Below are 13885 nucleotides of genomic sequence, written 5' to 3'. Positions count from 1 at the left end.
GTGGATCAGTGTTTCCCCAAAAGGCCCGAGATAACGTCCTCAAATGTCTTGTTTACAACTCAAAGATATTCAGTTTACTGTCCCAGAGGAGAGAAGAAACTAGAAAATATTCACATTTAACAAGCTGACATCAGAGAAGTTTGAAGAATTACTCAAACCAGTTAATCCGATGTAGAAAATAAAGCTGAAAAGCCTGACTCACACCTGTATCTCTCTTTTTGTAGCTCTTTCTAACGTCACGTAGAGCGAAGTGACATTATAAAGCCGCTGGCTGCTGAGGCCTGCAGAGTCTGTCCAACAGAGATACAGGGATTCAGGCGTGCTTTGTCTAGCTTACGTCTGTTTAGTTAAGAGGCCTCCATGACCTGAACCCGTCTGAGAGGCATGACGGACGTGTGTGTGTGTGTGTGTGTGTGTGTGTTTTCTTTTTTGACTCACCATGAAATGAGGCTGGGTCAGTATCCGTCTGAGTTCCTTAGCTTCGTGGTTCTCTGGGTAGCAGGAGATCTCTTCCAGTACCTGAAGATGTAGAAAGGGGGAAAAAGCTTCACAACAGTTTGCTTTTAAGCCGCAGTAGTTCTTCCAAATCGCACGCACACACGCACACACACACACACACACACACACACACTGGTACCTCTGCACCCTGCTGTACCTGCTGCCCCTCAGACAGGCTGTCCAGAGCGACCAAACAACCTCGCAGCCCCCCTGACCCCGCCCCCTACACCTCCACAGCCAATGGGAGACTGACTCTGGACACAACTGGGGGTGGGAGGGGGGGTCAAGGCTCTGCCCTCCCCCCCCCCTTCTGACAGGACTGGATGTCAGCTGCAGTTATGTTGCGCCTGACTGGTGAATGTGGCATTGTAGAGGTGAGCCGAGGCCTCTGAGGGTGTGTGTGTGTGTGTGTGTGTGTGTGTGTGTGTGTGTGTGTGTGTGTGTGTGTGTGTGTCTTCTGGTAAAATGTGGAAAGATTTGCTTCACTCACCAGCCAAAAAAACAATGTTAATTTATTGAGTGGCTGGTAAAATTTGAATTGATACATGGTTAAATTCACTAGCTATTTGGCTGATGGACAAAAAAAGTTAATGTTGGACACCCTGTGTGTGTGTGTGTGTGTGTGTGTGTGTGTGTGTGTGTCATTGATGCACATTCTTTCTAAGTATGCCTGTTAATCAGAAGAGGTGTGAGGAAAAAAAATATGCGACAACGTTGTTGAATATCGCCATAACGAAATTACTAGCGGTAAATAAACAGATATTAAAGTGCACTCAGTTCAGCATTTCTGCTGCTTTCAATATTCTGCTAAGATACAAAAAATTGAAGGGCTGAGACGGTATGCTTTTGTCCCGACTCGATTCTTTCACGAGACATGGGCGCTGATTGGATTTGTATTGCTATTTTCATTTATCGTGATTCTAGAAGTATCAAGTATTGCGGGGGGTTTTTTTTCCATTCTTTAACAAAAACAAAAGTCGAATAATACACTTCTAGAGACAATATATCATGAGACATTTCTAAAAACTAATTGTTTTCTAAGAATGTTGCAAAGGCAAGGCGGGCCTGCTTGGTTCTTTCGGGGAATGATTGTAAAGATTTACAAAGAATATGTTTAGGTCATTTCCTCTCTAACTGGGACGTTTTGGGACTGATTGGTGGGATTGCTGTGGACCAAGTACACACAGAGATACACTGGTAAGAGATAATGAGGTTTAACCATGTATCAGCTAATTTAAATAGCTCACGTTACTGTATTGTGTCAACAGTTAACTTCATTTAATATTGTATGTGGCGTTTTCTTTTGCGGGGTGCAAATGTTCCACTAAAACAAGTTCCTTCCTGAGACTATTCTGCAGAGCCACCGTCGCTGCGTCCGGAGCTTAGCGCCGCCCAAGACCGTTGTGATTGGTTTAAAGAAATGTAAACAACCCAGAGCATTACTTTTTCTCCTATCCCAGAATGCATCTGTGGTGTAGCCAGACTTTACTCCACAGAGCTGTGGAGATAGAGCTGGCAATGCGAGACTATGTTAGAAAGGTCATCCACAGAAGATTACTCTAACAATTAAAGCTACAGTGCGGAGTTTCTGTCGCCCCCATGAGGAATTCGAAGTAATGACAACACTGTCGGCGCGCCCACATGATACAAGCCTCAGTGATCTCGCCCCCCCCCCCTCCCCCACGCATTAGTTACTAGTAGCCAAGGAGGACACGGAGGATTAAAAAAACATGATGGACTCTTCAGAAGAGGTCATTATCTTCACTCAAGTTTCTGCACGGTAAAGTCACCGGACGCCACAATCTTCTGAACATAGTCATACTGAGAAACACAGAGAGAGTTGTGTGGAGCTGATAGTCTGAATTAGCTTTGTAGCAACTCATTTGGCGACGGCTCGAATGTAACGGACGTTCATTAATATTAAAAAGTTACGCACTAAAGCTTTAATTTCGTTAAACACACCAAAATCCCACAGCTTTTTCCTGCTGTTTTTTTTATATATATATTATTTTTTTATTTTTTATATATGTTCCTTTATCCCCATTGCATATACAAAAGGTCAGGTTTATTACGGTTGTATTTATTCAATTTAACAGTTGTGTGTCAGCATCAGCCAATTCTATTGGAGTAGCTTTAAATTAGAGTTTGCTGTTTGTTTCTGAGGCGCTTCACAAGTTTTCTTCCAATCGTTTTCTGAAATGTCCTCTTTTAAGTCCGCCCTCCATGACCCTGTTGTATTGTTGATTCTGTTGTGTTTTTCAAATGCCAGATGTTCTGTGCATGAATTATTGTTAATACATTAATGTTTGTTTATCTTAAAGGAACACACCGACTTATTGGGACTTTAGCTTATTCACCGTATCCCCCAGAGTTAGATAAGTCCATACATACCCTTCTCATCTCATGTACAAATAACAAGGTCACATGATCAATCACTCCGCCCAAGTAGCAGAAGTAGCAGTGCTTCGCCTTCTGAGAATATAGTTCCCAGTTTATATACAGTTAGGAGATGGCTGTGTCTCATGTGACCTTGTTATTTGTACACGCTGTGACTATACAAATCACAACATGTAAATAGGAACATGTTGGCGTTATTTTGTCACTTATTGGGAGCAGTAGGCTAGTTGGAACCAATTACCTTCAGCATCTGTGCTAGGCTAGGCTAGCAGTGGGTGTGTCAGACAGAGTTAGGACACGTACGGAGATGAGAAGGGTATGTATGGACTTCTCTAACTCTGGGGGATACGGTGAATAAGACAAAGTCCCAATAAGTCGGCGTGTTCCTTTAATAAAGAAACACATGGATATTATCCACATCTTCACTCCCCCTCAGTCCAAAACCACCTCCAGTTCTGCCTTCTGCTCTACTCCTTGCATATAAACATCGTGAACGTGGCACCGTGGTGCTGTGTTGAGGGCTTACATATTCCAGATGTTTCAAAGCGCCACTTGCTTCGTCTTGGGAGGAATTCTTTAGTGGAGGAAGACACAGGAAGAAGGTTAAACAAGCTGCTGACCGTCCCGTTCAGAGATGATAGTCTTTAATCCATGCCCGCCTGTGTGAATGCGCTGGGAGTTTATGAGATTAGTATCTACAGCCAAAGCAGGTAACTTCACTCCCGAGAAAGATGAGCTGACAGAACTTATCCAGCTGATAAGTTTGGAGGTAAAGAAGTGAGGGATTAGTGCAGTCGGAACAAAGCTTTGGTGAAGTTTGAAGCACCTTATCGCCGCTCAGCGGGGGGGAATAAACCCACAAGAGTCCGCTGGAAGCTGCAGTCTGATTGGTTCAAAGCGTTTCAGTGTCAGCCAGTGAATCAGTAGAGACAGAAGTAAAGCAGAGGAGGAGGGGGGGTCGTCCATAAAGGAACAACTAAGATTAAATGAGTTAATTTAAGGTCAAACTGTACGCCCATGGGCGTGTGTGATGATTCAAACCCTAACCCTATCAAACTAGTGAGGTCAGCCCTATGTTCCCACAGCCCAATGGTCCCACAGCCCTATGTTCCCACAGCCCTATGTTCCCACAGCCCTATGTTCCCACAGCCCTATGTTCCCACAGCCCTATGTTCCCACAGCCCAATGGTCCCACAGCCCTGTGCGACCCAGCAGCTTGCCCATCCATTGTTTGTTTTTTACTTTCTTATCGTTTTATTGAGTGTCTATTGAGGATGTTAATGTTTATCCGTGAGTGAAAGCACCAGTGATCCAAAGATGCGGTTTCTAAGGACTTTCGATCAACTGTTTGCAATATTTATTGTGATAACGCTACTGCTGGAACTCTCCACCTGCCACGGTTCGGAGTACGGAGTACTTGGGAAAGTTATTCGCAGCCGAGAGTTTCTGATATCCCTACGAACATCGTCTGCCGGTATTATACCAGATATTCCGGCGGAACTGTGCAGATTGCATGCACGGAGCAAACATCGGAAAAGAGGGAGAGGCCTGCATCAAGTACTTAAAAATCTCAGGCTCGACAACCGCCGTAGGCTACCTCCACTCCCCACAATCCTGCTGTCAAACGGCCAGTCATTAAGACACAAGACAGATGAGCTGGAAGCTTGGATCAGGTGCAAACCCGGCATAAAAGACACTTGTCTTCTCGCCTTTTCGGAAACATGGCTGATGGAGTCAGACCGGGACGAGGACTTAATCATAAGTGGGTTTGGAAGCCCAATTCGCCTGGACCGAGACCCAAATACAACTGGGAAAAGTCGGGGAGGAGGAGTGTGCCTCTACGTAAATAAAAGGTACTGTAATACTGTGGTAGTGAGAGAAAGAATATGCACTTCGGACATCGAATTGTTAACTGTGTCTCTCCGGCCGTTCTATTTACATCGAGAGTTCTAACAGCTGTTTTATACGCTTGTGTATTTTCACCCGCGAGCCAATGCTTCAAACGTAGCGCAAGTGATCGCTGACGTCACTCATAGACTGGATTCTATTTGCCCAGAGGCTCCCAAGTTTTTCATGGGAGATTTTAATCACTGCATCTTAGACAAGACCCTAAGATCAATACAATTGAAAATCAATATAATAGTGGGGATCTAAAAGCAGCCAATAAAATTGAATGGTATAGACCAGGGATCTTCAACAGGGGGTCCGGGACCCCTAGGCAGAGTCACTGCAGGGGGGCCTGAAAGTTTTTTTTTAAATTAAAAAGTGAATCCAACATATTATTAGAAAATATAAATTCCCACTGATGATAGGCTTACTGGACTATAGGTAAGGTAGTCACTAAGATAGCCATTCAAAAATACCGTTCATTCTAAGGATTCACTGTGCCGCATGCATGTTTTAGAATTTAAAATTTAATTTATAAAATCATGCCAACAACTATAAGGCTTTTATAAAAGCTTAGTATTCTACGCAAAACTTGTATGTATAAAGGCTTGAGGCTGCCCTACAAGTTACTTTAGGCCCAGTTTAATATGCAACTTCATTTTATACAATATGTAGTAGGGGGTCCCTGCTCCGTCTCTCTTTCAGTGAAGGGGTCCTTGGTTTGAAAAACGTTGAAGACCCCTGGTATAGACGACGGCGATTTGCCAGACACTTAATCAATTCTTCTGCAGGTTTGAAAGGTCCTTCTCATATAGTATAGTCACATTGAGAGAGATGTTAACGCCTCAGAGAGGGATAGAAATACAACAGACAAAAGTCACAACACTACTTAAAAACCCCAAAAATAGGAAAGGCTACTGGTCCTGACGCCATCTGTGGGCGTACACTGCGCTATTGCGCCGAGCAGCTTAGTGAGGCTTTTACAGTTATCTTTCAAATATGTGCTGACAGTGGGGATACACCTGACTTATGGAAAACATCAACAGTAATACCCATCCCCAAAACAAAATCTCCTAAAGACCTCAATGAATTCAGACCAATTACACTAACCTCCCTGGTAATGAAGTGCTTTGAAAAGATCTTGAAGAACACAATCATCCCCCTAACTGTTGATGAATTAGATCCACTACAATTTGCATATCAAGCGGGCAAGGGTGTAGTGGATGCAAACCCCTTATTCTTGACAGGGTGTATAAACATCTTGAGAAACCTGCATCACATGCAAGAATTGTATTTGCTGACTTTAGTTCAGCCTCACATTCTAATTGAACGATTAGCCTCATATTTTAAGTTACCCAAGCAGATCTTATTACTAGGTTTCATTTTTTTAACAAACAGAAGACAGCAGGTCTATGTAAATGGAAATATGTCCTCTGTCATTGTATCAAACACAGGCTCTCCCCAGGGCTGCGTGCTCTCCCCCCCCCCTGCTTTTTATATTATACACTGACAACTGCAGGTCATGTCAGGAGAACAGCTACTTGGTGAAGTTTTCAGATGACTCAGCCCTGTTGTCCCTTCTCCAGGGCAGCCAATCTGATCATAATACGGAATTTGTCATATGGTGTGACGACAGCTTCCTTGATTTAAATGTGTCTAAAACTAAAGAATTAATCATAGACTTTAGAAGGCACAGTGGCGAACCAAAACCGGGTGTAATACACAATGAAAATGTTCAAATAGTCCAAACATATAAGTACATAGGCAGAGTGTTTGACTCACAACCGAAATTCAGTGAGAACACTGATAGCATTATTAAGCGAGCAAACCAAAGAATATACCAACTGAGGAAGCTTAACTCTTTTGGGGTCTGCAATAGAATTCTATGCACATTTTATCAAGCCTTCATTGAGAGCCTATTAACATTTTCTTTCTTATGTTGGTTTAATGGACTATCCGTGAAAGACAAAAAGAGCTTGAGCGACATTGTTATGGTATGCTCAAAAATCACTGGTACCCAGTTAAAAGACCTCTGTTCTCTCTGGAAAACACTAGTTGTCCAGAAAGCAGACAGAATATTGTGCCAACCAGATCATGTACTCAGTGATGGATTGGTTATCCTGCAGTCAGGTCGGCGGTACTATGTGCCAATACGGAAAACTAACCGCTATGCCAACTCATTCATTCCCTCTGCTGTAAGACTGTTAAATGAACAACATACAGGACTGTTAAATGAAAACACATAACTATAACAAAACTGGTTCTTGCACTCCACTGCTCTGTTCCGTCACCGGCAGGTAAATGTGAATGTGAGTAAATGTGTGTATGTGGGTGTGTGTGTGGGTGTGTGTGTGTGTGTATATGGGTGTGTGTGTGGGTGTGGGTGTGGGTGTGTGTAATGATTGGGTCATGTGTAAATGTGTGGATGTTACGGGAGAGAGAGAAGCATCTGTATACAGGGGGATGTATGACTGCTGTAGTGCTATTTATTGTTTATTTTAATTTATTATTTTATAACATTACATTATATACATTGCGTGCAAATGCACTTTTAAATGCACTTTTTAAGTTTAACCCTTAATGGATGGGTTGGCTGTAAAACTGACTTGCCCCCTTGGGGAATAATAATAAAGTTATCAGAATCTGAATCTGAATAATCAAGGAAATATTGAAATAGTATTCAACCCCCTAATGTAGCACGAGTAGACTTTATATTTCACACTTAACTGATTTCCGTCAGACGGTTTATAGATCTCGACATTTCTGTCACATTTGGAGGCAGCTTCAATCACGGAGAAAGAGACAAAGATAAAAAGAGACAGAGTGACTGTACTTTGTTGTTGCAGGAAACAGTCACAGGAGGTTATTTTGAATCATCACACACGCCCATGTGGGGGTGTGTGATGATTCAAACTAACCTCCAGGCATGGTAATAGCAAGAGTGTTAAACCAACAGTCAGGTGCAACTCTTTTTGCGTTCTTCTTGTTCATATTAAGCCCAGTTCAGACCAAAGATTCGCAACGAGACGAAACCGTTTAACGTTGCAGAGAAAAGTTGCAGCGGTCTGAACCGGCCCGTCTCAGCTCGACTCAAACCAGCTGATGGTGTTGTAGCTGGTGGAGTCTCCAGAGGCTGGTTTTACAACGTAAGAGACGTCTCCTGTTTCAACAGCCAATAGAGAAGTCAGCTGGTGGAGTCTCCAGAGGCTGGTTTTACAACGTAAGAGACGTCTCCTGTTTCAACAGCCAATAGAGAAGTCAGCTGGTCGAGTCTCCAGAGGCTGGTTTTAGAACGTAAGAGACGTCCCCTGTTTCAACAGCCAATAGAGAAGTCAGCTGGTGGAGTCTCCAGAGGCTGGTTTTAGAACGTAAGAGACGTCTCCTGTTTCAACAGCCAATAGAGAAGTCAGCTGGTCGAGTCTCCAGAGGCTGGTTTTAGAACGTAAGAGACGTCCCCTGTTTCAACAGCCAATAGAGAAGTCAGCTGGTCGAGTCTCCAGAGGCTGGTTTTAGAACGTAAGAGACGTCTCCTGTTTCAACAGCCAACAGAGAAGTCAGCTGGTAAAGTCAGCTATAAACTATAGAAATAAAATGATCCATAATCCATTTTATTTTGTGTTACAAACAGCTGGTTAAAATGGCAGAGTTTTAGGCGGAGCCTCAACAACCGCCCGAAAGCACGGTAACGTTATATGGTCGCGCAAGATAGAGAGAGACTGAAGAGAGGGAGAGAGAGAGAGAGAGAGAGACTGAAGAGAGGGGGAGAGAGAGAGAGAGAGAGAGAGAGAGAGAGAGAGAGAGAGAGTGCCCAGCGGCGTTAGAACAAAGCCGTGAATCTGAGAAATAAAATGTGTTTTCGCCGATTCATCACTAACAAGCATCTCAATATCACTAACGTTATCCACGTTCATATTTAGACGAAACAAATGATATATCCAGCTACAAAAAGCCTAAAAGTCAGAAGTTAGAACGGAAGCACAAAGAGTCGTTGTTATGGAGATGATACACCGTCTCGTCTCATTGGTGTGAACTGGGCTTTAGTCCTAGTTCAGTGCAAAAATATATTCCAAAGTTTATCTGAGGTAAGTATGAGGCTTCAGCCAGCAGAGTTCAAAATGAAGTGTTTATCTCGTAGCGATCTCTTGAGAACGGGAACTGATCATTTAAGGAGAAATAAAGACAATCGCCGTTGTGAGAAAAAGTCTTTGCTGTTGTTTTTCCTTTTTGTCAGTTAAGCATAAATTAGAAGAACTACAGAAGGAAAGTACTTGTTGCCAAGGTAAGAACTAATAGGGATCCAAATAAACACGTTTTTCTGCAGAGCGGCCTGTTTATCGTATGGATTATCGCCATCCCAGTCGAAATGTTTTGCTTTCTATATTCCCACATCTCCCAAAATGTATGTTCATTTCTTCTATCATTTAGTTAGTTAGCTCCCTCATTGGAAAGCCGCTCCACCAGCGCAGCTACACTGACGCTAGTCTCGCATTGCCAGACCTTCCTCCACAGCGCTGCTGAGGAGGGTCTGGCTAGTCCACACAGCATTCCTGGATGGGAGAAAAACGTGCTCTGGTTTATTGGCATTTCTTTAAACCAATCACAATCGTCTTGGGCGGCGCTAAGCTCCGGACGGAGCCACGACGCCTCTGCAAAATAGCCTCGGGGAGGAACTTGTTTTGGTGGAACGTGTACGTTCAAAAAGTAGTTTCACGGACATCTGGTTGAAATGAGGGACATCCAGCGGAATTTCCGGCGGCACCGGAAGTAGAACGTAGGATATAGACTACACTGACGCCTACGTTGTTACTACAGCAACATATACAGGTAGGGTGGTGATGTCTGGACACATACATCCGATCTGATCACTTGCAAATAACAGTGCAGGCAGTCTGTCTTGAAGATCAGATTTGAGAAACAAATGGGATTTGCCTGCAGTCTGAACGTAGCCTTAGTCTGGCCAGGACAAACTGTCTACTCTGAGATGCTTTAAAAAGTAGAGTTTACTGTGTTTGTAATGCTGACGTGTCTGTCAGAAAACTAATGAAAGACAATTTTCATAGTTTCACACCCACACAGGCAATGTAGCATCTGTTGTGGCTCCATCCACAACTTTGGATGCATCTAAAACTAATTTAAGTAGGAAAATGCGAACCAGACTCTGTAATGATATAAGCAGACTTCTCGGACACAGGGAACTAGAGCTGTGTTAATTAGCCAGGTCTCTTTGACATGAACAAAAACCACATAAAACAGAGCTCCGCTCCCCTTAAATGGCTTTCTCCGTCTTAACAGCGCTGGGATTTAAGACGCCAGCCCTCACCCACTCCCTAACTGCTCAGGCTTTTTAATTGCTCCTCTCAACAAAGCACACAACACAAATACGGCAGCAATTTCTGTAGCCGCACACACACACACACACACACACACACACACGTTTTCCCCTCACACACTTCTTTCACTCTCCTTGTTAAGCACCATGTTCCAGCGAGTGTTACGCTGAGAGGTAAACACATGGACCCAAACTAACTGTGTGTTTGTGAATTCATCATCGCCGGGGGTCTGACCCTGGAGACCATAATGCAACTCTCTGTGAAGAAAGCAAAAACCAGACTAATAGTCTGCAAACACACTGTTGGTGTGTGTGTGTGTGTGTGTGTGTGTGTGTGTGTGTGTGTGTGTGTGCGTGCGTGCGTGCGTCTGTATGTGTGTGTGAGCGTGCGTGCGTACGCGCGTGTGTCTGCGTGTGTGTGGGTGCGCATGTGTGCGTGCATATGCGCGTCTGTGTGTGTGTCTGCGTATGAGTGTGTGTGCGCGTGCGTGCGTCTGTGTGTGTGTGGTGCGTCTGAGTGTCTGTGCATGAGTGTATGCGTGTGTATGCACGTCTGTGCGTCTGTGTGTGTGTGCGCATGCGTGCGTGCATATGCGCATCTGTGTGTGTCTGAGTGTGTGCGTGTGTATGCGCGTCTGTGTGTGTGTCTGTGTGTGTATGTGCATCTGTGTGTGTCTGCGTCTGTGTGTGTGTGTCTGTGTGTGTCTGTCTGTGTGTGTGTGTGTCTGTGTGTGTGTGTCTGTCTGTGTGTCTGCGTCTGTGTGTGTGTGCATCTGTGTGTGTGTGTCTGTGTGTGTCTGTCTGTCTGTCTGTCTGTCTGTCTGTCTGTCTGTGTGTGTGTGTGTGTGTGTGTGTGTGTGTGTGTGTGTGTCTGTGTCTGTGTGTGTGTGTGTGTGTGTGTGTGTGTGTGTGTCTGTGTGTGTGTATCTGTGTATCTGTGTGTGTGTGTGTCTCTAATGAGGGAGGTCAGACCCAGAAGTAGGAGATCTTTATTAAACAGGCCGGTGGGCTGCTGCTCCGACAATGAGCCTGAGCTTCTGGAGCTGGATCATGAACAAACAAACCTCGAGAGGTCACGGACGTTTGTGAGGAAGCTCACAGAGGACTTAATAACTCAACATAAATAATTGAATAGTTCAATCTCTCTCGCTCTTTTGTTTTTTGGGGTCAATATGATTTCAGTGGAGCTGTAAACCAAACTGCAGGAAGGCCTGGACCGTTTGTCCTCCTGTTCTGTGGAGTTTACACGTTCGTGTCGCCTCCTCCAAGTGCTCTAGTTTCACTCCAAAGACATCAAAGTCATCAGCGGGGAAATGTAACTAAATACTCAAGTCTTGTGTGTAAAAAGTCATGCATTGAAAATGTTACTTAAGTAAAGGTACGTAAGTTATTAAAAGTAAAAGTACTCAATGCAGAAAAATCCTCCCATTTTAGAAACTGGAAAGGATCCAAACAGTTGTGATTTTATAAACTACATGTGTTTTGTGTGCAAACATCTTAACGTGTAAAGTAACAAGTAACTAAAGCTGTCAGATGAATGTAATGGAGTAAAAAGTACAATATTTCTCTCTGAGATGTAGCGGAATAGAAGTAGAAAGTGGCATGAAAAGAAAAGACTCAAGTAAAGTACAAGTACCTCAACATTTGTACTTAAGTACTAGCCTGACAAGCCAGCCCCACATCAAGATGTTGGGTCTGGGAACTCACCATTGGCAGGGCTCAATCCGAGGGGCGGGATAAACGGTTGTCTTTCAACCAACCAGAGCAACGCTAGTTGATAGGTTAAACTTTAAACTCCAAACTCATCTTCCTTTTTGAAGAATGACTTCAGTGCCGTTCTTTGTTCTTTTCTCAAAGAAAAGTCTAACTCCAAGTCTTCCAGAGTCACGGCCAAAGCCGATTCCAAAGACCGCTGTTCCCAGCAGCAGCAGCCATAAGCCCCGCCCACCGACTCTATACACGATGTGATTGGCCTGACTAGAGTTTGGTTTTTCCAGCTTGCAAGCCAACAGAGAGTGCCTCGACTGACCCTGGCTGCAAATTACATTTGCTGCCACTAGGGTGGTCTAGATTTCTAGGCTACTTAAGTACAAAAATGTACTTAGATACATTCCACCACTGGAGGTACATGTATTTTATTTGAGTATTTCCTTTTAATGCCACTTTATACCCTACACACATACTTTACTCAGAGGGAAATGTACTTTTAGGGCTACACAATGTTTAGTTTTTTTATTGTTTTTATTGTGGCGATGTAAACTTGCATGATAAACACATCGCGTAAGACTGTGTTAGTGCACTTTAAATATAGTAGCAACATACAGTATGTAGGCGATATTTTGTCTGGTACGCGCCATGCTGTTAACTCTCTGGCCAATCAGACAGAGAGCCCTTAGCGTTAGGCATCGTCTGATTGGGCAGAATCTGAGCGCATGCGAGTGAGGTTTATTAGACTAGTGCTGCCGTAATACTCTGCATGGTTGAAGGAGGACAGTGTTTCAACATGAGTGCAGGCGAAATGTATTGTTTTTAACGTTTAATGTTTACTGTTTTTTAGGTTATTTGATTGGTTAGTTTGTTTGTTAGTTTAGTTAGTTCCTAACCCTTTTAAACACCAAAGTCACACAATAACTATCTAATATCTATTTTCTGTGATTCCCCTTAAGCCCATCAGCCCCACCCATCCACCCATCCTACTTTGCCCCAGATTGATCACACACACACACACACACACACACACACACACACACACACACACACACACACACACACACACACACACACACACACACACACACACACACACAAACAACAACTGACTGTGTGAACACATTAACGCATACACGTGAAAATTAACATATTTAGTTTGTTTTGTTATGTTTTTGCTGCTCTGTTAATGTTTCTTGTTTGTGTTGTTTGATTTTTGCTGGTCTGGTAATGTTTTGTCTTCTGTCCTGCAATAAAAAATAAAAAAAATGAAAGAAAGAGCTGAAGTATGTCTTTTAAAATCCTCCCTAAGTATTTCCAATTTTGCTGAGGCTACCCGAGACACAGCCAGTTGTGCCCCGACCCACCGTCCCTCTGAGAGCAGCTTGTTTCCATAAACAGAGAGGTGAGCAGAATGATCCGCAGCAGTGACGAGTTAGAGCTTTAGTGAGCGAGAGGCTGGAGGGATTAATGCAGCCCGACACAGACAGAAGTGTGAGCTTAAAGAGGAAAGCCAGCGGCTAGTGAATCTGTCATCTACACAGTGTGTTAAAATTCATCATCACACGCATCACACAGAGAACAGGACAAACAAGGAGTGCACATATGCTCGTGTTAAAGCTGATGTGTGTGTGTAATGGTTAGTGGGAGATCATGTGTGTGTGTGTGTGTGTGTGTGTGTGTGTGTGTGTGTGTGTGTGTGGGTGTGTTTGTTCACCTCTTTGGCTCTCTGCACAGCATCACTGGGGGGGCTCCTGATCTGTGGAGACGACTTGGTGTTGATCTTATCGTAGAGCTGAAATAAAAGATAAACATCCGTTAAACAGTTAATCAATCAATCAATCAATCAATCAATCAATCAATCAATCAGTGAGGTCAACGTGATCAATGGCCGATCAACACGTTTGTCAGATGAGATAAAGCCGATCACGGCTGCACTTATTGTGATACCGACCATTGTTTTTCCATGATTGTTGATGCATTTAAGCCTCTGTAAAATGTAAAGATGGGTTTCTACACTTGTACAACACAACACATGTTTCAAAGAGATGAAGAAATACTTTATCT

The 13885-nt window shown here is 43.6% G+C and overlaps 1 protein-coding gene across 19 annotated transcripts in view; it reads right to left on the bottom strand.

Moving 5' to 3' along the window:
• The window catches only part of caska (calcium/calmodulin-dependent serine protein kinase a), a 214666-nt gene that overhangs the window by 46508 nt on the left and 154273 nt on the right, over nt 1–13885 (bottom strand). For 10 of the 19 annotated variants that reach the window (XM_036003867.1, XM_036003868.1, XM_031300715.2 and 7 more), the window contains 2 exons: nt 13536–13613; nt 439–519 (listed from right to left, as the gene is read on the bottom strand). In XM_036003867.1, the coding sequence (XP_035859760.1) occupies nt 439–519; nt 13536–13613 (159 nt within the window). Of the gene's footprint in view, nt 1–438; nt 520–3421; nt 3470–13535; nt 13614–13885 lie in introns of all 19 variants that reach the window. The other 9 variants (XM_036003864.1, XM_036003863.1, XM_036003866.1 and 6 more) reach the window with 1 other exon arrangement.

This window comes from Sander lucioperca, chromosome 8 (assembly GCF_008315115.2).
Source record: "Sander lucioperca isolate FBNREF2018 chromosome 8, SLUC_FBN_1.2, whole genome shotgun sequence".
NCBI lineage: Eukaryota > Metazoa > Chordata > Actinopteri > Perciformes > Percidae > Sander > Sander lucioperca.
The sequence above is the reverse complement of the archived record's forward strand: the minus strand, read 5'-3'. Positions and strand labels throughout refer to the sequence as shown.